Below are 24,952 nucleotides of genomic sequence, written 5' to 3'. Positions count from 1 at the left end.
ATATTATAATATCCAAAATCCTCAAATTTCTAATTTAATTAATTAATTAAAAATAATAAATTTTTAATTATTATTGTTATTTTTTTAGGTCATTATGGAGAAGGTGTTTATTGAGTTTATCATATTTTTCTTAATTTTTTCTTTTATGAATTTTATTACATCACTTTTACCTGTCACACATTATGAAGAAATTAATTATATTTTTTTGAATTTATTTAAAAGTTCATTGAACCCGAGTTAACAACAAGAAAATGCATAATTTATATCTCCATATACTTTATTTCTCTTTTTTAATATTCAAATTTAAGGGATCAAATATGTAAATTTTAAATTCAAGATGTTTTAGAAATGAAAATAAAACAATGTTTTACTAAAATTTTATTGAAGAATTGAATGTAAAATAGTTTATTGAAGCCATTCTATATAAAACAATGTTTTACGAAAATATTATTTGGACTTAAAACTCTTGTGTACCATTCAATTATTTTTTTTAATAATATTTTTCTTAAGACAAATTCTCGATCAGGGTTCAACTTCTTTATAATAATATTTTCCTTAGGATAGATATCTGATCAGGGTTTCAGTCTTGGCTAGAGTTAAACATTTAGATAAGTATTTAGTCCATACTTCTACTTTATCAGTTTGGAACAAAAAATATTGGTATTATTTTTAGAGGGAATAACCATTTTTTGTCGTTAGATTTGAGAGATTATTCTTGTAAATCTTTTGTAATCTTTAATTTGACCAGTGCTAATGTACCATTTCTGTTCCATAATTTTTTTTTTTTTAATATCTTAGAGTTAGAGGAGATAGTGAGTAAGAATTTAATATTCCTCGTTCGTTTGTACTTTCCCTAAATATGTATATTTTATGCTTTTTAACCATTCTTATTTATTTTTTACTATGTCCTTTCTTGCAAAAAGGACCATAAGTTAAATTAAAAAAAAAATCAATCATATTTAATTTTTAATTTTAATAAATTAAAATAAAAAATATGCAAGGAGAGAGAAACAAAATTTTCTAACCATTTACATTTACTCATGCACTTCTATTAATTAAATTTTTTTAGGGTACTTTGAATTTCCTTTTTCTTTATTTTGGGGGACCTACCGCTAGGCTAATAAATAATAATTATAAATAGTCTTTGTTACAAGGTCCCATATGATGTACTTTTAGTAATTAAATAAAACATAAATGAGAAAAGAGTTTAACATTTTATTTAATTGCCTAAATAAATATTTATTTATTTTAATATTTATATAAAATTATTTTGTTAATTTTTTAAGAGACCGTTTGGCATGATTATTAAAAATTATGAAAATAAAAACTAAAAATAAAAAGTAAAAATATAAAATATAAACTGAAAATGAAAAGTCAACGACTTTTAAATTAATATTTATAAAACTAAAACAGATTAAAACTTCGGTTAAACAAATACTTATTTTTATCCTTAAATCAAATAACAATTAAAAAATATGATTAAAATAATAAAAATAAAATTATTATTATTATTATTTTGTTTAATTAGTATATTTTAAAATCCACTTTACAAGAACAATTTAATGTGCTTGTAATTGAAATATAGTAAAAATATTTTGTAAATAAATTTATTATCTTTTTAGTTTTTATACAAAATTTTTTAAATTCATATGATTATTTAATTTTAATTTTAATTTTAATTAAATATTATGAATAAAATGAGTGATTTAATTCAAAAAATTTAATTATTGACAAGAAATTATTTGTCAAAATAATTAAAAATTATAAAATTTTAATTTTAATTTATTATAAATTATAAAAAAATAAACATAAACAAATACATTTTTGTAAATTTTTTTTTTCATTGCAGAAAAATAAAAATAGAAAATGAAAAGCAGAAACAATACGAAATAAGCTTTACAGATTAAAGATTAAAATTAAAAATATTTTCTCAGGAACAATTGAACAAATAGGTTATAGGCGTACGCCGCGTGCCGCGTGCCGCGCACCACTGTGCACTGTAGAATTTTTCCACTGTAAATTTGTTTGAAGCCATCGGAGCGAACGTGGGGATCGAACTAAAACCCTATACTTCGTTCTCACCAATCGCACAATCTCACTCCATTTCGCCGAATTCACCGATCAATCTCCGGAATTCTGCAACTCTTGACGCTGCGATCGATCATCCCTCTTTGTGACAATGCTCTGTTCGATCTCGAGTAGCAAATCCGCTTCGAACTGGCTCGACCGGCTCCGGTCTTCCAGAGGTTTCCCGACCGGCGGCGACCAAGATCTTGATCACTTCCTCACTCCTCACGATCTCACTCTCTCTGGTTCTTCTAACACCAATGCATCCGCTCCTACAGCCGCCAACATTGACCGGAAATCGGACTCCGGTTCCTCTCCTTCGGACCAACCGAAGCCAGCTCTCCACCGAACTGGAACTGCGGAGTCGTCATGCGACAACGGAGAAGAGGACTGGTTCGGGATAATGAGCAATGTTCTTGCCGAGCTCTTTGTTATGGGAGACTCTGATGGAATTTCAAAAAGTTGCGCGAAAAAGAGTTCTCGTAAACAGGCAAACCCTAGAATCTGTGCGCTTTCAAAATCTTCAAGTGTTGACGAGAAGTCCTCGTATGGTGTAAGAGGAGAAGAAAGTGTTTCGGCTACGGTACCTTCAAGCGGTGACAATAGCTTAACGGAAATGAAGAGAGCGAAGCGAGATAATGTTGATTGTGTGAATGTTCAGGAGGAGAAGTGTTATGGCGATCTGAAGGCGTTTTCACGTACGGAAGTGACGGTGATTGATACGAGCTGTGCGTCATGGAAATTTGAGAAGTTGCTGTTTCGGAGGAAGAATGTCTGGAAAGTTCGGGAGAAGAAGTGTAAGGCGAAGAATGTCGGAGAGGGAAAGAAGAGGAAAGTGAGTTCTTCGGATGAGAATGTTGGTGGTGAGAAGAAAAAACCTAGGATTACAATCTTGCCTTTTGGTTCTCTCAAGGAAGCAAATCGAGGAGAACACATAGTTCAATTACATGAAGTAAGATTTTATTTACCTCGTTGCTATATAATCTGCTTCTGTGCGTGTAGATATCTTCTAGCATTACTTGTTTTCATAAGTCATCCGCTTTTTTTTGGGTTCCAGCGTTGAGTAGCTTCTCATGCATGCTGTCGTTTTGGAGATTATTCTGTTTCTTTTAATAGACAATTAAAAGATCTCCGAAGAAGAGTTTGAGCATTGCCTGCCCAAGAGAAGCTGTTATCACATGTTGACTGTTGTAGAAATATCAAAATTCCATATAATTTTTTTTTTCTTTTTTGTGATAGGTAAAATCTTTTATGTGGTTAGGAATTTATTAAACTCTCTTATCGAATTTCATGAATTTTGTTCAAGTACATAGTTTGAGATCTGTCGGTGGTTCTAGATCCACCATCAGATATTTTATGCTTAAGGCGTACAGATTTCAAGTTAGAATTTTGATGGGTAACCTATAATTTGAATTGTGTGTTGTAATTCTTGTTCATCAATCATTGTACTGTGTTGATAGAGTTAAGGTCTCTCTCTCTCTCTCTCTCTCTCTCTCTCACAGACACACACACACACACACACGTGCACACACGCGCGCATGCACACACACACACACACACACACAGAGAAAAAGTGGTTGGGTGTTAATAAAATTATCTTTTAATTCATAATTATTGTAAGGTATGAAGAACAATTGGTAGTATAATATTATTGGCTCTCTGTTACTGATCCCTATGATGTTCCTGGTCTACCGAAGATCAAGGTAATGTTCCAACCAGAAAATAAATACAGTATAGGGGATTATACTGCCCAGCCAAGCATCTTTGATTGTTGTTATGTCCTCAACCTTTAAGCATAAACTAGACTTTTTGTGGCATTTTTGAAGCAAAGGTTTTGTTTGGTAGTTATGCGAAAAACACAAAATCCAAGTTGGGAAACTGTCTATTGCAGACTTGTTATCATTGCTTTTATGCAAAAAGAAGGCATGAGTTAAGAACTAATTAATTTGGAGGTGAGTAGCAGTTTATTTATTGTATTTCATGAGGCCTTAATACAAATTTGGTTACTTGGATACTTCCCATTGCACTTTCTGCCTCCACCCATCAAAATAATGTTATAACAATAATTCCGAACGAAACTTTTGCCTTTTCCTACAACATGTGCACTCCAATGTCTATTCTTTGCACAATACCTTCACTCCCCATTTACTGGTAGTGCATTAGATGTTTTTTCTCCCATCAAGAAATTCTTAACTTTCATCTGGTTTACCTGCCTTCCTGATGATATTAGTCTTGATCCGATACTTATCTCAGTGATTGTATTGTTATCCAAACATTATTCATCTATTTAATTATTTTATAGTCCTTGATGCCTTTGTTAGTCTGTAAATATCTATTCCTGGCTATGGGTTGGAATTGAAATGTGGGGCTATATGCCTCTCAAAGCAACAGGTATTTTGTTCTCCTTCGCAGTCTTAAGTAATTTGATATATTTTTTTGCTAGATAAAACTTTTTTAAAACTCCCAGTGTTTTTACTCAATTTTGAGGAAGTCATGTTCCATGTGATTAAATTTCTCAAATTCTTGAAATTATTCCCTATGCTATAGTTTAAGTATCAGTTTTCCTACGCTTTTGGGTAGAACTACCTTGAAAGTACCTCTGCTTCTTCTCTATCTTTTTGCAAGGTCTTTTGCTACTAGTGTTGGAAATCCAGCCTTCTCAAAAGCATATTGATCTTCCCTTATGCTACCACTGAAAGACAGCTGGTTATTTGTATATTATTCTTTGTTATTGTTTTTGTTGCCTTGTTTGAAAGAATTTTAGTTCCTTGGTTTTAGTTCTTGCAGGGTTAATCAGGCACATATTTTTGACGTTTCTATTTATTTTTTTAAGTAGTTAAGAGTGTGGCAAGTAACAAGAATTCCATAAACTAAATTTCTGTTCATTTGTGCTCCACAGTTGTATGTATCATCTATAAGATGCAGGTTCTCTCTGCTTAGTGCAACTCTAGCTGGAAGGCTACAAATAATATCCTTCCATATGACAGAATGTTGGAGGGTGTTGTAGCTTCACAGGAGAAGCAAAATAGGTGGTTAATTTCTTATTAAATTACCTTGTATGCTCGACAAGCTGAAGGCAGTGTAATCTTTACCAAAACATGGCTGTTAGCTTTACCTGTTTATTGCTACAGATATTCTGCACACGTTTGTGTGTTCCTAATAAATGTTTTTTTGCCTTTGTTGCGCTACAAGCTTTTAATTGCTTGTTCATTCTTATGCAGAAAGAAAATCCTCAAAATGGCAAAAGGGAAGTATCCCATAAAACTGCAGATATTGTTAGTGAAGCTCCTAAAAGAAGGCAAGTGAATTGTTGGCCAAATGCTGTTCTTGACATCATTTCTTCCAATATTACTTCATTGTTTGATCATAAATCTGCGATTTATTCAACTGACATCTTTTGCATGTTTTCTCTTGCTAGGTCACCCAAGAAACTCGGAAAAGCATGCTCGTCCGTTGTTCTTTTAAAAGGGGTTCCTATGGGGAAGAAAAATGTGGCAAATATTCCCAAAAGTCGTCTAAATGCCAATAACACTCAAAAACAATGCAAGGCTTAATATATCCTTTATGCAGAGGTTTTGAGGTAGTAATCGTCTACAAAACATGCCCTGGCATTTGATTGCTGTCTGACTGATGGCAAAACCATTCTGTCTGCATTTTGTTCAACTCGATTAGAATCCGGGAAAATGTAGCAGTCCAGGCCCAACACATGCTGAAGATGTTGTGAGTTCGATTCATATTTATTCTGTTGTAATTTTTTATATTGATTCCTCAAGAGTAAAATTGGGAGCTTCTATTTGGGTATTCCTCCCCTTCCCTAATTTGTTGAACATGTCCAATTTCTCATTTATAATTGCCAGTGATTGTTTCGGGCGACTATGCTCTCTCTTAAATTAATGGAAACATGGAATTGTAGTAAATACCTTGCTAGCACAAGCACAACAAAGACTATTGTGCAACCGTAGGAGTGGAGCTACTTCATCATGTACTGCCAGGGTCAGAAATAATTTGAATTTCTTAGGCTGCATTGAACTTGGAAAACACAAAAGAAAGGAAAGGAAAATATAATCTGTTTGGTTGTCAAGTAAAATGATAGACAATAAAATATGTGATGAATCAATTTACAATTTTTCATTCTATATGTCATTAGATTTCTACTAATTCGGAATCATATTTGAATAAATTTTAATTCTTAATAGTATTCAAAATAGAGACCAAGATACCTTAGAAATTTAATTCCTTTCTTGTTTTCTCCTTTTAATTTCTCTTTCAAAATCCTCCATCTAATTGAGCTTAATGATCTATTTGGTATGCAAGAATGGAGTAGAATTGAAATTATCTTTTATTCTTCATATAATTTTATATTTCTTTTCATTTTCAATCCATTTCATTGCAACATGCCACAGTAAATTAAGTTTCACTCACAAAAAATCATCTTCCTTTTAGTTTCTAAGGGAATAAGTCTCTCTCTCTCTCTCTCTCTCTCTCTCTCTCTCTCTCTTACGGAGAGAGGAATTGCATAATGTTTTCTAATCAACAAAACTTCTTATTTTTAACTCACAAAGATGCTTATGGCCGGCTACGTCCATGCCAGGCTGAAACAGGTAAGACGAGAGGTAAGGGAGCATTTAATTTTGGGAGTACTGGTTACTGATTTCATAATGCATGGTTTTATGAAACAAATCATGACTTGTGCATGCGAGTTGGCATTCTCACCGCTCCCGCACGTAGGCCATTTTAAAAAAACATATTGTCTAAATTTTCACTTGAGTTTTTAACTGTCATTTAATTCTTCATCGGGCAGCAAGCAGGCATCAACCAATTAAAACGACACCATTTTTTCAGCGTTCTGTATGTATATATACTTCGTATGTATATAATAATAACAAAAAAGATAGTGTTCCCATTTGGCGAGAGGAAGGAAATCTGCGAAATGGATACTCTTCTTACCACGTTCCCTCACCCTTTCCCCCCTTCTTCTTCGTTTTCTTCTTCTGCAGTGCAGGTTCAATTCGCAGTTGTTTTACATCCAGCTCTTCAGCCCCGCGATTGGTTCTCTGTCATGAAACTCAGTCCAACCAGAAGTACTGCTCAACTCAGTCCACTGCTAGCCCAACTGGGTTCTAATTCCTCCGGTGATCTGGTCGCTCAACACAGTACAAATTCTCCTTCCAATCTCGTCTCCGTCTCCGAAAAGGGTGAGTGTTTCTCTCAGTCCAATTCTCAAACACATTGCGTACGTCCTCATACCAACAATCTCTGTTATGTTTATCTCAGGAACATTCTTGTTGCTGACCCATGAACTTGGACTCGACGAGAGCGAGGCCCAACTACTCCTAAACACCAACGCATCCTTAAGATTCACTTCTTTTGAATCCTTGCGCATTCGAACAGATTCTCTGCTGTCACTGGGTATCAATGGCCTCGCGCTGGGTCGCTTGGTTGCGAAACGCCCGGATGTGTTGATAGCTGAGGAAATCAATCCGTTGCTACGATTTATTCGGGATGATTTGGAAGGAAAAATCGAAGCGTTGCAGCTACAGCGACTGTTGACTGCAACTGATCCCAGATTCTTGGTGGGTTTTGAGGATAAGGTTAGGCTTCTTCTTCATCACGGAGTTCCAAGAGAAAAGCTTGTTCGTGTTCTCAACAATGTCAGTTTGACCAAAGCCATATGTCTCAAGCCGGCTGAAGAAATTGAAAGAACAATGGCTTTCTTGAGCCGTTTTGGTGGGACTGATCTAATTGTTCGCCGGCCAGCCATTCTGAACTATGATCTAGACAGACAATTAATTCCCAGAATCAGGTTCCTAATGGAACTGAGTGGGGGAGATGAGGATGCAACTGCAGCTGTGGTGCGTAGGCTTCCGGCGGTACTGAGTTATAGTGTGGAGCATTTGGGAAGCCATGTGGAGTTCTTTAGATCGTTCGCTGGACTCACCGAGGAGGAGATTTTCAGGATTCTGCTCGTGTTCCCAAACTTGATGAGTGCTAGCAAGGAGCGGAAGTTGCATCCCAGGATTGATTTTCTCAAGCAATGTGGACTGGATTCCACTGGTATCTTCAAGTTCTTGTCCAAAGCGCCTTTGTTTCTAGGCCTGTCCTTTGAGGGGAACCTTGCATATAAACTGAATTTCTTGGTGAAGATTGGGTATGCATATAGAACCAAGGATATGACTGTGGCAATGTGGGCTATGACGAGGACGAGCTGTGAGAATTTGCAGAAGGTGATTGGGGTGTTCTTGAGCTATGGATTGTCTTGTGAGGATATTTTTATCATGAGCAAGAAGCATCCTCAAATATTGCAGTATAATCACAGTTCTTTGGAAGAGAAGATGGAATACTTGATAGAGGACATGGGTCGTGAGGTTGGGGAACTGTTGGTTTTCCCAGCATTTCTTGGTTACAAGCTTGATGACAGGATCAAGCGTAGGTATGAAGAAAGGAAGAAGATTGTAGGGGAAGGAATGTCCCTTAACAAGTTATTGAGTGTGTCAACTGAGAGATTCATCGAGGAGGAGAAGAAGAAGCAGAAGGCGGCTCTACCTGTCTAATTAACAGTTTTTATTAAAGTGAGTTTAGATAGATTGAACAAAATAACGTTCCTTTTTTTTCCCTCTCCCATAAGCAGTTGGATTAACTTCGGCCCCTTCTCACTCCATTACATTGTTCAATGCTTGCTTGGAGCTTTCACCCCATCCAATTGTTGCACACAGAATTGTTGCGTTCTCTCTACCAACTGCTGCAGAAATTGGGGATGAAAATTGCATTTAGCTTATTGTGAGAACTCTTAACTTTATTCCAGAATATCGAAGCGCTAAATATATTTTTGAAGTAATTCTACAGAAGCTACCAGGATGTTGAGGTTTGTTTGGGTGTATTTTTGAAGTAATTCATGCGAAGTTTTCAATTTGAAAGTAAAATTTTCAGCCCACCTAACTTTTGACCTGTATCAATTGAAATGGTCCCAAGTTTTTATTTATTGCCGGATCCTTACTTGAACTTCCGATCCTACAGCAGTGGTGTATGGCAGTGTCATTTTGATTCACTCTGCTTTCCACCACAAAATAGCAAGAGGGATAGAACCAGCTTCTACCAAGTAGGAAATGACTAGGCACTTTTCAAAACATCAAGAAACCATTTAACCTCGAGCTCATTGCTATTTTTCTTGAGCATTATTTACTAAGTTAGATATCAAAGGCATTTATGAAGCCCACTCTGATTCAACTTTCAGTATTTCTCAGTCAAAACATAAACGCCAATCATTTTTTAGTCAGTCAGTTCGAAACATCCAATCCAATTGAACTTGTAACCCAGTAAAGGGGGCCAATTTGAGATTGCAGAGGGAAAGTACAATTTGAGCCTGTGTCAAAATCTCAGAGAGAACAAAATAATTCAGATCCCACAGATTTACAGCTTTTTCATATGAATTGCATCAGCACAAACCCAGTTTTCCTGTTAAGAAGCAACTTCAGAAATACAGAACCAATCAAAAGAGTTTAATGACCTAAAGAAAAGCAACTAGCCCATACCATGCTGAAATAAACAGTAAGCAAACTTGCTAGTGCTAGGTAAAAGAGGGAACATGGCCAAAGAAAGAACTTTGCCATTAACTTGTATATAGATTACATGGCGAGTACACAGTGTCTTTTCCAGTCAATATGTTGGGCACAACACTGCAAATCTCATTTTACAAAAATGATAATGAAGGTGAATGAGTTCAAACATCCCTTAATATCTACGTTCACTCGATCTCAAACCATGGATTGAGTCATTTCCGCATCTCTTGACATCCCATCTCTAATTTTGCCATGACACAATTATATTACAAATATCCCTCCTTTTCTAAGCCGATCTATTCTGCCAAAGAGGGTTCCCGGGCTGGTTTTACAACCAATGCCTCTAATTTCTCAGTTTTACCATCTTTAGGAATAATAAGCCCGTATCCTCCAGCTTTTCTTTTGTACAAAATATTAATTTCACCTGATTCCAAGGCATAAAGCAACCAAAACATTAGACTACAAACTATGAATCATTAATTCCAAGAGAACAGAAACACCAGACCTTCAATATCATACCTGTTACTTCATTTCGGAAACCATAGAAGTCATGATCAAGGTTTTCCAGCTGCTCAATGGCTTCCTCAACAGTCAATGGTGGCATGTCAAAATATTTTGTACGAACAATCTGAAAAGATGCAAGCATAGAATGAGTGCATGAGGGAGAAAAAGGGCACTTCAAAGTATGCTGCAGAATTACTCAGCAGCACAAACTACAAAGAACCCTACATTTTGTAACTGAACTGCATGGCTCCTGATACATGAGAAACATTAAATCATCCATAGAAGAAGGCAAGATAAACATAAAGATGATATCAATGATGCCATAACAACTTTATGCTCCAATGGTCCATAAAATATAAAGTTAAAGACCAGATAACATTAGCAAAGCATATACAAGTTGAGCATAAAACATACACATATTGCATTCTATAGTAATGTTCTCAAAGTTATCCAATTTTTTCACAAAGTTAAGCTGAAAAAGAATTAAATTGAAATAGTTTTAAGGTTAAAAGATGTTGGATCAACCAAAAACAATACATATTGGAGGAATTTAAACCTGAGGAAGACAAGGTATATAAGAAGGGGAAAAAAAGGTTAGTCAGCCAAGATGGTTCCAAGTGGTAGCTCAAATAGACACATATAGACCAATAAGGAACGAATAATGCTACTATGTTAGTTTAAAGGTGCAAAAAGAGTGACAAGAACATGACTTCATTTTGTTGAAGTGGATCTATAAGGCCACAAAAGGAAGTATCAAAATATCAGAGAACTCTATTCATCATGAGAAAACCATCCCAAGAAATTTTCACATGTCACGTGGAATCCCAGGATTTGTTGGAATTTATTGAGTGTAAAAAAGTTATCTAATTCCAACAAATCTTGGGATTTCACATCAGTTGTGAAAATTTCTTGCAATGATTTGTTGATATGTATAGCAAAAGTCCAGAAGACATGGTTCTTATTAGTGTTGCCACTTGGCAACCAAACTTTGACGAGAACCATTTATTCTTCATATATATATATATATATCAGTGTTTGGATCAACTTGAAATCATCCATCAACAATAGCTTAACAGGAATAAGTCCAATGGTGAGTTAATGAAGAACATAGAGAAAAAATTCTTAGGGAGCAAAAATTTTTTTTAAAAAAATTGACTCATCTCATGCAACTGCTCCCCGTGGACATTAAGCCAGAGTTTCGAAAAAATATGAGAAAACAAACACCACATATCAGTATAATAATAAGTTTCTCCTACAGAAAAAGGTCTGTAGTTAAGTTGATGCAAGCTTGTGATCTACATGCAGCATCAGAGGTGATGTGAAGAAAATGATGAAGGGGGGAAAAAGAAGAATGATTGGAAAACAATCTCCAAGTTTTCTTGAATCCCAGTTCTAGAATGGATCAATCTAGCCTTCATAAAAGATAACAGGACACCCCTTAGCAGCTCAGTGTGCTGCAGAGCATATAACTACATCTGCCCAAAATTTAGTATCCTAAACCTGCCTTAAATCAAGTATTACAGGAATTAAAAAAAAAAAAAAAAAAAAAGACTGAACGATTGAATTGAGAGATGATCAACTTAAAATATTTTCAGTCTTAGTATAGGATCATTTAACATGGTACTGAATAAAAGAAGATGCAACACCATTTTGCATAATACAAAATCTGAGTAAACTGGTAGCGAACTACACCAGTTAACATCTTAATTTGATAAAAAATTCCAAATGAAGGAAAAATTTTGAGTCAGACATTAGCAGAAAATCTTAACAGACAATTTTGGGAAGTTATGGATAAAATTATACAAGGCATATCAGGGACTGAGAAAATATTTATAGGAAGAGATCTGAAGGGACACGTTGGAATGGATAATAAAAATTACGAGAGGATACATAGAGGATATGGATATGGAAACAAAAATGAGCCTGGAGACGATCTTAGACTTCTCTATATCATATGATTTTAGTATAATGAATACTTACTTTAAGAAGAGAGAAGAACACTTAATAACCTTTAAAAGTGGACAAAATAGAAATCAAATAAAATTTTTTTTAACTAGGAGGGTAGATCGTTTATCATGTAAGAATTGTAAAGTTATTCTAGGTGAAAGTCTAACCACATAACATAGAGTCTTAGTGTTAGATATATGTACTAAAAAATGGAAGAAAAATGATAAAATAAACCAGTGTAAAAGAACTAGATGGTGGAACCTAAAAGAACAAAATATAATAAAATTTAAAAATAAAATGATAAAAGTTGAGGATTGAACTATAGAGGATGAGATAGATACAAATACTTTTTAGAGTAGATTAGCTAGCTCTATTAAAAAATAGCAAAAGAGATTTTAGGTAAATTAAGGGGAAAATTTTCGAATAGCAAAGAAAGTTGGTGGTGGGATAAAGATGTACAAAAAAGTCATAAAGATAAAAAGAATTTGGTATAAAATGTGGCAAAAATGTAGAAATAGGGATAACTTTGAAAAGTATAAGAAGGCAAGAAAAGATGCAAAAAAGGCTGTTGGTGAAGATAAATAAAGATCATTTAATAGTTTGTATCATAGATTAGATACAAAAGAAAGGGAAGGAGATATATTTAAACTTGCTAAAGCTTGAGAAAGGAAAAGTAAGGACTTAGGAAATGTAAAATATATAAAAAGTGAGGATGATATTGTCTTGGTTAAGGACAAAGATATTAAAGACAGATGACGAAGTTACTTTAGTAAGTTATTTAATGAAAACCAAATAGAAGGCTTAAACTTAGAATTTTCAAATGAGAAAAAGACTAAAAATATGAGATTTATTCGCAAAATTACAGTTAACGAAGTTAAGTTTGCACTAAAAAAGATGAAAAATGGGAAAGCTATGGGACCAGATAACATACCAATTGAAGTTTGGAAATGCTTAGGTGATAACAGAATTATATGGTTAACTAATTTATTTAATACAATTATAAAAACTAAGAAAATGTTAAATAAATGAAGGAAAAACACTTTAATACCTATATACAAAAATAACGGAGATATTCAAAATTGTAATAATTATCGTGGAATTAAACTTATTAATCATACGATGAAATTATGTGAAATGGTAGTTGAACAAAGATTAAGGTTAAAAACGAAGGTCTTAGAAAATCAATTTGGTTTTATGCCTGGGAGATCTACCATATAAGCTATTTATTTTTTAAGAAGATTAATAGAAAAGTTTAGGAAAAAGAAGAGGGACTTGCATATGATATTTATTAACCTTGAGAAAACATATGATAGGATACCTACGGAAATTTTGTGGTGGGTTTTAGAAAAAAAGGGTGTATGTAGTAGGTATACCGATGTCATTAAGGATATGTACAATGGAGTAATGACTAGTGTAAGGACTATAGATGGAGAAACTAGAGAATTTCCAATCACCATAGATGTACATCAAGGATCTGCTTTGAGTCCTTATCTTTTTACTTTAGTAATGGACCAATTGAGGAAGAGTATTTAAAAGGAGGTTTCATGGTGTATGTTGTTTGCAAATGATATTGTATTAATTGATGAAACTAGGGACGGAGTAGAGGCTGAGTTAGAATTATGGAGAGAAACTTTGGAATCTAGAGGCTTTAGGATAAGTAGAAATAAGACAAAATATATGAAATGTAATTTTAGTAATGATAGGAGGAATATTGGTGACAAAGTTAAACTTGATGATGATGAAATAAATAGCACTTGTAGATTTTGATACATTTGATCGATTATGCAAGCTGAAGGAGAAATTGAAGATAATGTAATGTATAGAGTTAAAGCAAGTTAGGTAAAATGGAGACGTGCTTCATGTGTACTTTGTGATCGTAGAATGCCCTTAAAATTTAAAGGGAAGTTTTATAGGACAGCTATAAGGCCAGTTATGTTATATGGTTCGAAATGTTGGGCGATGAAGAAACATAATATCCAAAAAGTAAAAGTTGTTGAGATGAGAATGCTTAGATGGATGAGTGGTATAACATTAAAAGATAAATTAAGGAATAAACATATTTGCGGTAAGTTAGGTGTAGCTCCAATAGAAGATAAGATAAGGAAGGGACGACTCAGATGGTATGGACACTTGCAACGTAGGCCACATAGTGCACCAGTGAGGAAGAGTGAGTTAGTTACTGTGGGGGGCAGTAGAAGGGATAGAAGTAGACCTAAAATAACTTGGGAGGAGATAGTGAATAAGAATTTAATATCCTTCAATCTATCAAAAGAAATGGTCCATGATCGCATAAATTGACTGAAAATGATTCATATAGCCGACCCCACCTCATGGGACTAAGGCTTGGTTTTGTTGTTGTTGTATTTGCATCCATCGTTTTTTCTGAATGCTTAGCCAAGCGACCATTAATCTGTCTACTTCACTCAAAAGCACTAATGTGTCATGAAGCGTTATGACCTTTAATTAGGTATTTTTTAGTTTCAGAAAAATAAAATATAGCAAATGTATGTGAGTTTAGTTATTTTTATAATCAAGAAGTCAATGTGATGGATCCAAGCACCCTCCTGCACAGGTTTGTAAAGTAAAGACTTGAGGTTCTTGAAGTTTTGATGTGGAGGCTGTCCCTTCTCTTTCTCTTTGCATGTTTATAAGCACACAACTATATCAAATCATCACCTTGCCCTTGTCCACAATCTAAGGAAAGAAAGGATACACCACTGCAAGAATCCAGGCATGAAAATGAAATCGAACTTGGGTTCTGAAAAGATAATCCTGTGTGTTCTTATCGGCCTATGAAAACAGCCATTATAAAAATGTAATAGAATGCAAGTGTTAGCGCTTACAATTTGTTGTAAATTTAGAAGATACAAGGCTCTCTCCTAATGTTTGTGTGATGTGTTACGACAGTGGCGAGTCACATGTTCATCTATTTCTTCACTTTCTATTGCTTGAGGCTTATGGAATAAGCATTTTGTTTTATTTGGTGCGCATTGGATAGTGTCTTAACTTCTTAGGAGGTTTTTTCGCTGCGTGCTTTTATAGGTTTTGGGAGGAAAAAGGATGTCAAGAGGCTATGGAGCTGAGCAATATCTCACTGGTTATATGGCTAAAGAGATCTACTTACATTTTCCACGATTGTTTTGTCCACTCATTTCATGTGGGACAGGATTACGTTTTTTGCATTACTTTGGATCTTCTCTTTAGGATAGTTGGAGGCTTTGTATGCTTCGATTTCACTGATTTACAATGTGATTGGTTGGCAGCATTAGGTTGATCACTTGAATTTGTTTTTTCTTGTTTTTTTTTTTAATTTTTAATTTTTATTTCTCATCCTCCCTGTATATTATTTCCTCTATAACTAAAACTTTTTTTTTCTATCACCAAAAAAGAATAAAGAAAACTCAAGTAAAGCCTTTTTTCTATTAATGTGCTCAAGCATGCAAGGAAAGCAACAAGCAAGAAAAGCCCTATATATTTTATTAGTAAAGCCTAAACGCCCTTTACTAATATAATAGAAGGGCATTAAGCGCGAGCTGTAGCTTTACAACAATAGAGCTTAGATAGGGCCCTTCTGACAATCATGGAGAGAGCCAATCAAGCTCTCTCCAAACCAAGCCCTCGAAAGAATCTAGTGGTTACAGAATCCTCCAGCAGGGATGGGAACAACCAACTGTGTGTCATCATGTGCGTGCCACGTGAAGGCAGGGACAGGAGCAGAAGCACCAGTAGAGGCAGTAGCTTACCTTGAACCAGTCCCGGGGGCAAGGATAGCAGCGGAGCTAGGCGCATCGTGTGGTGATACAAACTTTGGCTAAAGAAGAGGATATGGAAAATATACTGAATGTCTGAATCTGAGGGGGGCAGGAGACCAGCAGTGGGTGGAATCAATTTCAAATCTCTAAACCCTTACGCTGCACCTTACCAAGCCCTGAGGATTGTAGTGGGATAAAACGCCTGGCCACGATGGGTTCTCCTATAAAGCTAATTGGGACCTTCTCAAGCAAGACATACTCAACATTTTTGAGTTGTTCTCCAGAACATGCAAATTCTCGAGTTGCATTAATGCCAGTTTTTTTACCCTGATTTTGAAGAAACCTGGGGCTTGCAACAAAAAAGATTTTCGCCCAATCAGCCTTGTGGGAAGGACCTACAAGATTCTGGCTAGAGGCCTTGCGGCAAGGCTCAAAAGAGCCATCACGGAAGTCATTGGATAGCACCAACACAATTTCATGGCAAGCAATCATGGTTGCAACCCATATTGCAAATGAAGTTGTGCATGGCTATCATAAGGATAGGAAAAGAGGTGGTTTTATAAGCTCAACATGGAGAATGCACTTGCTCATGTCTTTTTATTCTTAAGAGAATGGGCTTTGGGAAGCTGTCATGGTCTTGTGTACAATTCCAGTGAGGTATTGTCCACTTGACTCACTAACCTCCCAATTTTATCCTATAAAAGGTGCCTCACCTAGTTGAAACCCAAACCATCCTCATAAGCTCAAGATTTCCGTAGTATACATCTAATGTGGGACTGATATTCGCACCTGTCCAATCTCTAACGTCCTCGTTATAGTACTTTTGTGCAGAGTCCCACAAGATACTACTCCAAGTGTGGCTCTGATACCAAATGTGGCAGTCTCGGCCCAAACTCTAGTGAGGTAGTATTTTCTTTGGACCACTATGATTTTGTTAAACAAAAAGCAACCCACATGGTTGGAGTCCAAATCATCTTTATAAGCCCAAGATTTCCGTAGTACACCATATGATGTGGGATTGTGATAGAAGCTATGTTGCAGACGGATCATACAATGCATTAATACACCAAGTTGCACAGTACTCGTCAATGGCTGCCCATCCAACTTTTTTCACTCCTCCAGAGATTGAGGTAGGGTGATCCCCTATTGCCCTTTTTGTTTATTTTGGTCATAGAAGTGTTAAACCTCATGTTGAAGAAAGCTATCCAAGGAAGGCCCCTTAGAAGTCTCACCTTAGGTAAAAAGAAGGCTTAAGAAAGTTCTGGATCATCTCTTAGCATATGATACCATCATTTTCTGTTAAAAAAGATCCTCATAAAATCCTCAGCCTTCAAAGCATTTTGGTTCGGTTTTAAGCCATATCGGTTCTAAAGGTGAATCAAGGGAAAAGTGAGATTATTCTAATCCTCAGCCTCTCCTCGCTGGACTTCAGTGCTGCAAACTAGACCATCCCCATTATGTATCTTGGTCTCCCTCTTGGAGACAAATTCAAAGATAAAGGAGTTTGTGATCCCATTAATTGAAAAGCTTGAAAAGAAGTTGGCAAGTTGGAAAAGGAACTACCTATCAAAATTTGGTAGATGTGCACTCATCAAGAGCACCTGGACTAACCTCCCATCTATTATATGTCCCTTTTTCTTTTACCTGTTTCAGCTGCCAAAAAGGTTTGTAGGAATTCAAAGGAGACTCCTTTAGAGAGCTTGATGGAGAAATTTAAACACCACCTTGTCAAGTGGGGGTAATTAAGAAGCATATTTGATTGGGAGGCTTGGGGATAAAATCCCTCTCTACTTTCAAAGCCCTTCTAGGAAAATAGATTTGGAGGTACATAAAGGAAAAAGATTACCTTTGACGGGGATCATTGCTTCTAAATATTGTCTCCAACACAATGGCTGGATCACTGATGCTAGGAGAGGCTCCAACAGAGTTGGAATTTAAAAATTCATCCGAAGGAAAAGTTGGGATGGTTTGTTCCCCTCCATCAGCTTTCAAGTGGGGAATGGGGACAATGTCTTCTTTTGGCATGATATTTGGTGTGGCCAAATGCCTCTAAGTGTTGAATTTCCTGCCATTTTCAATTTGACAAGCAATAAGGAAGACCTTATTAATCAACGACTCGACATCTTCATATTTCATATCAAAGGAACTTTTGGAACATTCCCTTGACTAGAAACATCACCAATACAGCAGTTTGTACAAGTTTCATTACTGGAACATTACCAATGAACCAAAATGGATTCTGGATGGCAATGGCAGATTTACAGTCAGATCCTTTGGCAAGAAAATCTCCACACTGGAAACAGAATGCTACAACTTCTCAGAAACTCGTCTGCAAAACAGCATTCCCCACAAAAGCTCTTTTTTTTGCATGGGAGGCAACACATGTTTTAATCATTGATAACCTGCAGAAAAGGGGGCTGCCCCTTGTCAACAATGCTATTTAGGTTTGGATAATACTGAGTCCGATGACCACATCCTCCAACACTACCCCTGGACCAGGAACTTTTGGAGCATGGCCTTTTTGACCAGACAGCATGCCCTTGCCATCTTTTGCTGTGTTTATAAAAAAATAAATAGAAAAGCCTTCATAGGGTCAGCTATGCACTTACAGATTAGTCAAGATCTAATGTTATGGCTGGCACAGTGAATTGTTTTTGAATGATCATCTTGTACTTCTTGATTTTTGTGACACCCTATAGTGTGGGTAACTTTTTGTGTATGTTATACTTGAGTGGCATCCCCTTGATGCCCTCTAATAAGATTTTCTGTACTGATAAAAAAGAGGTGGAAAAGAAGGAAAATGCTCAAAAATACTTGAGGAATGAGTCAACTATTAATTAACTTTATATTCCTCTCATTTCCTCAACCTTCCTAAGACTTGAAAAAGAGGCTGGGTGGGTTAAATCAAAGGGAAATTTTAAAATTATACAACTACAAGCCAACTATAGTTTATAACAAAATCAAACTTGCCAAGATTTTAAGGGCAAGCATTCAATGGGAAGACTAAATAGGGAATTAGCTTCAATAATGGGAAATTAAAGGGATTGAAGACCAGCAACGCAAAGCTGGAGTAGACAGAAGGCTCTGAAGGAAATTTAGAGAAATTGCTGATGGAATTCAACGGGGATGAAAGGGGAATGAGATCAATTTTGCAGCTTGATTGCAAATTAATCCCATATTTCTTAACCAGTAAAATAAAGAACATTTTAAACTTATTCTGAACAACGAACTGCTGGCAACTGGGAAATAGGAACTATCTTGCAATTGAAGAGTAAAAAATCTATAGTGATGTGGCAATTATATGTAAAGTGGCTAGATATATTAAAAAATAGCAGGAAAAAATAACAATATTTATAGTTATAATTAGAAAGAAATGAAGTGAAAGACAACCTCATCGATCAAGTCTTCGCTGCCTTCTTGAGGTGCAGCCTCCACATCTTCCTCCACTGGCAGTGCATCTGGTTCCCTCACCTTCAGTCTGTTGAAGCCCTTCATGTGCCGACCATGATCCGAATCCTTTTCCTTAATCTTCCTCACTTTCCTCTGTATAATTGAGGACACCAAATCTATACTCCCATAGACCGTCTCTGCATGTTCTTCTGCCCGGACCACTCCATGTTTCTTTGTGAACAAAGTTACCTATATTCAACAAACTCTCCAAAAATTACCCACATAACACAACACATAATTAAACCTGGAAAGCCCAATAAAAACATTGATTTGAAAATGGCACCTCACATCTCCGAATCCTGGGGCCTTTCCCAAACTCTCCACCACGAACTGACAACCTAACATCTACTTCCCTCACAAGGTGGCTGTGCTTCTGAATGGCCTTGCCAACTTTCTCTTCCACGTACTTCTTAACATTATCAGTTAACTGTAATAACAGAAGATTTTGATCTCAATCCTTAAAAGTTTCCATTCAAAAATCTATTATAGGGATTAATGAGAGGAAAGGGGAAAAGGGGAGCTAAGAAAATCATATTCCTTTTGGTTGCTGAGAATAAGAAAAGAAAAAAGAGACAACGTTTCCACTTCAATGTCTTATGTCGCTTTTTTGTCCATCAATATTAGCAATTTAATTTCAATTGCTCGCCTGATCGTCTTCTTATTCTTCTTCCTTTTTTTCCCTGTGAAACCTCAGAAACCAAACTCATGAATGGCCAGGCAGAGGTACCTCAAAGTTCTTGCCTTGGAGGATAAGTTTAACAGAAGATAGAGGACCTTCCCAGGCCACACGCACGACAAGAGACTTGCTTCGATTCTTTACGGAATGCATGTGGACGGACTTGAGAATGGCGGAAGCGTCTGCAAATGAACAGCTGCGAGAAGATAAAGCCGAGAGGTGGCGGTGGTGGGAAATTGAGGAGGACGAGGCGGCAAAGATTGAGAAACCAGAGAGAGATTGCTGGGAACACTTGGCCGGAGCAGAAGACGAAGAAGTCGGCGCGTGGGGGCAGCAGCTCGCTTGTACGGCAGCGGACGCGCAGAGAGTCGACATTGTTGTTAGGGCTTCTGCGCAGAGTTTGGCCGACAGGGTGAGGTGCGATTGGATTGGATCGAATTGAAATGACCGCAGAGAAGAAGATTGGATTTTGAGATTTGGGTTTTGGGGATTGAGCGAATTGGAGGGCGAATTGAATCAATTGATGATGAAAGGCGCACTGGGGGCTTTGGAGAGGTTTGGCACTGTATACTTTGGGAGAAGAGGAGAAGGACGTGGCGGGTGATGATTATCCGAAGGAATTCTGGAGAGGTCCGTCACCGTAATACTTGACCCGATGGATATATTTGGTCCCCATTTGCCCATCCAGTGCGGGACCCACCCGACCACTCGGGTTGGATTGGACAAGCAGGGGAATTGCGCCCCACTCTTTTTGTTACACCTGGCAGTTAGTTCGGAGTTTTTTGCCCTTTCTATCCTTTTTTTTTTTTTTAATATATTAAATAATATCTTTTGTAACCACCTCAAAATTCTATCCATTTTTTTAAAAATATATATATACAATAACCAGTCCTACACAGCGAAAACATAAATCATAAAACCATTTATACAGAAACTGTACAATACTAGAATCCAGAATAAACAGACCAGACAAAAATGTCCCTCCAGTGTCATCTATCCAAAAACATACACCACTCTGACAAAAATTCACCCTATAACCAGGGTGATCTGAGCTACACTCTATTCGGGAGCCTGATCTGCTCGTCTCACTAGCTTACCTAAAAAATGTTAGAGTAATAGGGTGGGTCGACGCTCAGTTAGTGGAAATATGCTATCACTAGTGTGTGACAACTAAATTAATGATACTTTTAAAAAATAATAACTAAATTGTAATGTAATAAATCATTTGTAAAACATATCTTTCTTTCACAATTTAAAACATATTGTATCGTCTGTTTTTCTACTTTTCATACTGGTAATATCATATTATACTCATCATATACTGTAAAACTGTAAACATATATATAATTGTGCTTTTATCCCTGAGACTCTATACGTCATGATTTGACCCCTCATGACAGGGTTGTGCGGCCCGTAGGTGGGACTCTATCTGGTCGGCCATCTAGATAAGTCATTATACTCTACACTACCTCAGTCCGGCCAAACTGCATCCTCTCCTAAGCTCGGGATTGGCTACTACCTCGTCAAACCGGCCCCCTCAACCCAGTGTACTGGGGAGCTACATACTCTCCGAGCGCGGCTGACGGTACCCACATACTATCTGAGATATGTGGTTGCACTCTATATGTATCTAGCAACGGTACCGTGCTCTGTAATCTGTATCTGTCTGTAATCTCTCAACAGGGATCTGATACTATATATATATATATATTCTTTTACTGTTTTCTTCATCATATTTCCAAAATTATCATAACTCTATCTTTCTGTGCTGTAATACTGTAATCTATATATATACTGTATCTATAGCATCTTGATGTTACTTCTGTATATCTATCTGTATACTCTGTCTATATATTCTGTCTGTATACACTGTATGTTATGGTAATAGGAAACATGGAATACTATATCTCTGTATTACTGTTCTGTATAAAACTGTAATATAAAATACCGATCTGAGTATCTATATATATGTATGTGTATATATACGTATATATTTGTTTCATGAACTATTCATATAAAAGCTGCATATGCATGTACATTTCTATGTGAATATAAATCTATATCGGTATATTCTGTGTAACCCATATATTGGAAGAAGCTATATAAACTCTATATACTGTTATTAACTGTGTACTCAGTATAGTATGATACATCACAAAATTATATAAATTCTTTTATCTCATGAAAATCTACTCAGGTCACACAAACATTTAACTCATATTCTGTATAAATTAAATAATAAACTGATAGGAATATATGTCTATAAAATCTCTGAAAACTTTATAAAAATTCCTAGCATAGCATATTTCCCTTACCTCAACTTTGAAAAGCCTCTATAGAATTCTGGCTCTATACTCGTAGGATTCCTAATCCAACATCCTGAAAACGCAATCTCCCAGAACAAAACATCAGTATTTCATCGCCTATGTCATTTCTTATAACTACCATAAGGCCAAAAACTGGATAAAAGACCTTACCTTGAATTTGGGATGAAATCCAATTTCGTTTTCTCAATGATCCGCTCCGGCAAACTTGTAGAGAATTCCACCAGGAGTGTTGTGGTAGCTTCGGATCGTCGATTCGGTGACTGGTGGGGCCGAAAACGAAGAGAGAAGGGAGAGGGAGACGTAGAGAGAGAGAGAGGAGAGAGAGAGCTTGGTGAAAAATGATAAAAATCCAAGATTTCCACTATTTATAGGGGCAGGTTCATCGACGAGACACGTCACCTCGTCGACAAGCCCTTCATAAAATTCGTCGACGAGACCCTGTGTTCGTCGACGAAATTCAGAGCAACCCGAACTATCTCTTGGTATTTTCTCGTCGACAAAGCCCTGTGTTCGTCAACGAAATTCTGAAGACCTTCGTCGACGAGAACCTGTGTTCATCGACGAAGTCTACTCCCTCCTTCTGTTTTTGTATCTATTTTCTCTCACTCTTATTATTAAAGTGTTATTATTCTTCGGGTCACTACACATTTTTTAGGAAAATATTTCCCGGAATAACCCTGACGTTAGTTAGATTTAAGCAAATCTCGCTATTTGAAGTAGCAAGATTTGTCACGTGTCATTTCCATAAAAAATATATTATTTAATATATTTTTTAAAAATATGATAAATTGGGAAATAAATTATTTTGCGTAATATATTATTTCCCGATTTATTATGCAAAATAATTTATTTCCTGATTTTTTATTTTTTAAAAATATATATTAAATAAAATTTTTTTTTTATGGAAATGACACGTGGCAAATCTCGCTACTCCAAGTAGCGAGATTATGTCAGGGTCATTCAGGGAAATATTTTCCCAAAAAATGTATTATTTAATATATTTATAAAAAAAAGGATAAAAAGGGAAAAAACTCAGTTAGTTCGGATGGCCAAAGGATGCCCATTTGTGTCCAGTGCGAACTACCGTACACCTGGAATTGTACGAAAGATGAAATGTCTAGGAATGGAATGAGTAAAATAGATAAAAATTAAATGAAAAACATGCAAACACTATGTTACAATTTCACTAATTTAGTTTGATTTTTTATTATAATTCATTAGTTAAAATATTAATATTTGTGCAAAATCAAATTTAAGACAATCAATTAGCAAAAAGATTTGCAATCTATCCATATCCCTTGTACCAATTCTTAGGACTATTATTTTATTATTACATACTTACTCTGCTACATGAGCACACATCCCAGGACTTTCAGAGATGCGTTGCTATAAATCATAAATCCACCATCCCCTGAAGGAATGGTCAACATTGGTGCAGTAACCAGCCGGTGCTTCAACTCCTGAAAGCACTGCTCGCAATCACTGGTCCACTCAAACTGAACTCCCTTCCTAGTCAATCGCGTCAAAGGTCCAGATAGTTTAGAGAAACCCTCTATGAACCGATGATAGTAACCCGCCAGTCTCAGAAAACTCCAAACCTCCTGCACATTCTTCGGCCTTACCCAGTCGACCACAACTTCAATCTTGCTAGGATCAACTGATATTCCATCCCCAGTAACCACATGGCCTAAGAACGTAATCTGACTCAACCAGAACTCACACTTCTTCAGCTTAGCATACAACTTCTTCTCTTGCAGAATTTATAACACTAATCTCAAATGTTCCATTTGCTCTTCCGTACTCCTTGAGTATACCAGAATGTCATCAATGAATACCACTACGAACCGATCCAAGTACTCATGGAAAACCATGTTCATCAGATCCATGAATACCGCCAGAGCATTCGTCAACCTAAATGGCATGACTAAGAACTCGTAGTGGTCGTATCTGGTTCGGAAAGTTGTCTTCGCTACATCCTCTACTCTAACCCTCACCTGATGATATCCTAACCGAAAATCGATCTTCGAAAAAACCCACGTTCCCTACAACTGGTTAAAGAGATCATTTATACGAGGTAAAGGATAACGATTCTTTACAATCACCTTATTAATCTTACGGTAATCAATACACATATGCATCGACCCGTCTTTCTTCTTCACAAATAATACTGGAGCTCCCTAAAGCGAAACACTAGGTTGAATGAATCCCTTGTCCAATAATTCCTATAACTACTCCTTCAACTCCTGAAGTTTTGCTAGAGCCATCTGGTACAGAGCTTTAGAGATCGGTGCCTTACCAAGCAGCAACTCTATCGCAAACTCCACCTCACGATCCGGAGGTAAACCAAGTAAATCATCTGGAAACACATCCGGAAACTTGCTGACTACCCGAATGTCCTCGAGCCTCAACTCGTCTCGCAGTGGTTCTTTCATACAAGCTAGGTATCCCTGACATCCATCCAAAAGTAGCCTCCTGGCATGTAGTGCCGACAGAATCTGTGGTGCTGAACGCACACACGATCCCACAAATTCATATTCTTGCTCCCCAGGTGGTCTAAAAACTACTACCTTCTTACGAAAATCGTCATAATATAACTGGAGAACAACCAATCCATCCCCAGAATAATATTGAACCCTAACATGTCGTATGCCACCAGATTCGCTGGTAGCAGCT

At 36.4% G+C, this 24,952-nt stretch overlaps 3 protein-coding genes across 4 annotated transcripts; 2 read left to right on the top strand and 1 right to left on the bottom strand.

Annotated features, from left to right (window-relative positions):
- Window positions 1-1,918: 1,918 nt before the first annotated feature.
- On the top strand, window positions 1,919-5,984 carry LOC131146042 (uncharacterized). 2 transcript variants are annotated; one of them, XM_058095307.1, is made up of 3 exons: window positions 1,919-3,019; window positions 5,289-5,365; window positions 5,486-5,984. In XM_058095307.1, exons 1-3 carry the CDS (start codon window positions 2,180-2,182, stop codon window positions 5,619-5,621), a joined length of 1,053 nt encoding a protein of 350 aa, XP_057951290.1. In that variant the 5' UTR covers window positions 1,919-2,179; the 3' UTR covers window positions 5,622-5,984. The 2 variants fall into 2 exon arrangements, with proteins under 2 accessions (XP_057951290.1, XP_057951289.1); XM_058095306.1 differs by having other exon boundaries at window positions 1,969-3,019; window positions 5,289-5,984.
- Window positions 5,985-6,724: 740 nt separating this feature from the next.
- Window positions 6,725-8,912, top strand: LOC131146041 (transcription termination factor MTERF8, chloroplastic). Its single transcript, XM_058095305.1, has 2 exons — window positions 6,725-7,262; window positions 7,342-8,912. The coding sequence occupies exons 1-2, from the start codon at window positions 6,935-6,937 to the stop codon at window positions 8,616-8,618; spliced, it is 1,605 nt and encodes a 534-aa protein (XP_057951288.1). The 5' UTR covers window positions 6,725-6,934; the 3' UTR covers window positions 8,619-8,912.
- Window positions 8,913-9,650: 738 nt separating this feature from the next.
- On the bottom strand, window positions 9,651-20,589 carry LOC131146040 (ribosome-binding factor PSRP1, chloroplastic). Its single transcript, XM_058095304.1, has 5 exons — window positions 20,004-20,589; window positions 19,560-19,703; window positions 19,217-19,465; window positions 10,143-10,251; window positions 9,651-10,047 (listed from the first exon to the last, which is right to left on the bottom strand). Exons 1-5 carry the CDS (start codon window positions 20,325-20,327, stop codon window positions 9,920-9,922), a joined length of 954 nt encoding a protein of 317 aa, XP_057951287.1. The 5' UTR covers window positions 20,328-20,589; the 3' UTR covers window positions 9,651-9,919.
- Window positions 20,590-24,952: the final 4,363 nt, after the last annotated feature.

The sequence above is a fragment of the Malania oleifera genome, chromosome 13, assembly GCF_029873635.1.
Source record: "Malania oleifera isolate guangnan ecotype guangnan chromosome 13, ASM2987363v1, whole genome shotgun sequence".
NCBI classification, from domain to species: Eukaryota; Viridiplantae; Streptophyta; class Magnoliopsida; order Santalales; family Ximeniaceae; genus Malania; species Malania oleifera.
This window is presented reverse-complemented; position numbering and strand designations above follow the sequence as displayed.

Coding starts and splice junctions, on each gene's coding strand:
- LOC131146042 (XM_058095306.1), top strand. CDS start 2,180: ATGCTCTGTTCGATCTCGAGTAGCAAATCCGCTTCGAACTGGCTCGAC. Junction 3,020..5,288: donor ACATAGTTCAATTACATGAA/GTAAGATTTTAT, acceptor ATTCTTATGCAG/AAAGAAAATCCTCAAAATGG.
- LOC131146041 (XM_058095305.1), top strand. CDS start 6,935: ATGTATATAATAATAACAAAAAAGATAGTGTTCCCATTTGGCGAGAGG. Junction 7,263..7,341: donor CGTCTCCGTCTCCGAAAAGG/GTGAGTGTTTCT, acceptor TGTTTATCTCAG/GAACATTCTTGTTGCTGACC.
- LOC131146040 (XM_058095304.1), bottom strand. CDS start 20,327: ATGTCGACTCTCTGCGCGTCCGCTGCCGTACAAGCGAGCTGCTGCCCC. Junction 19,466..19,559: donor CCAGGATTCGGAGATGTGAG/GTGCCATTTTCA, acceptor TGTTGAATATAG/GTAACTTTGTTCACAAAGAA. Junction 10,252..19,216: donor GCGAAGACTTGATCGATGAG/GTTGTCTTTCAC, acceptor GCATCTTTTCAG/ATTGTTCGTACAAAATATTT.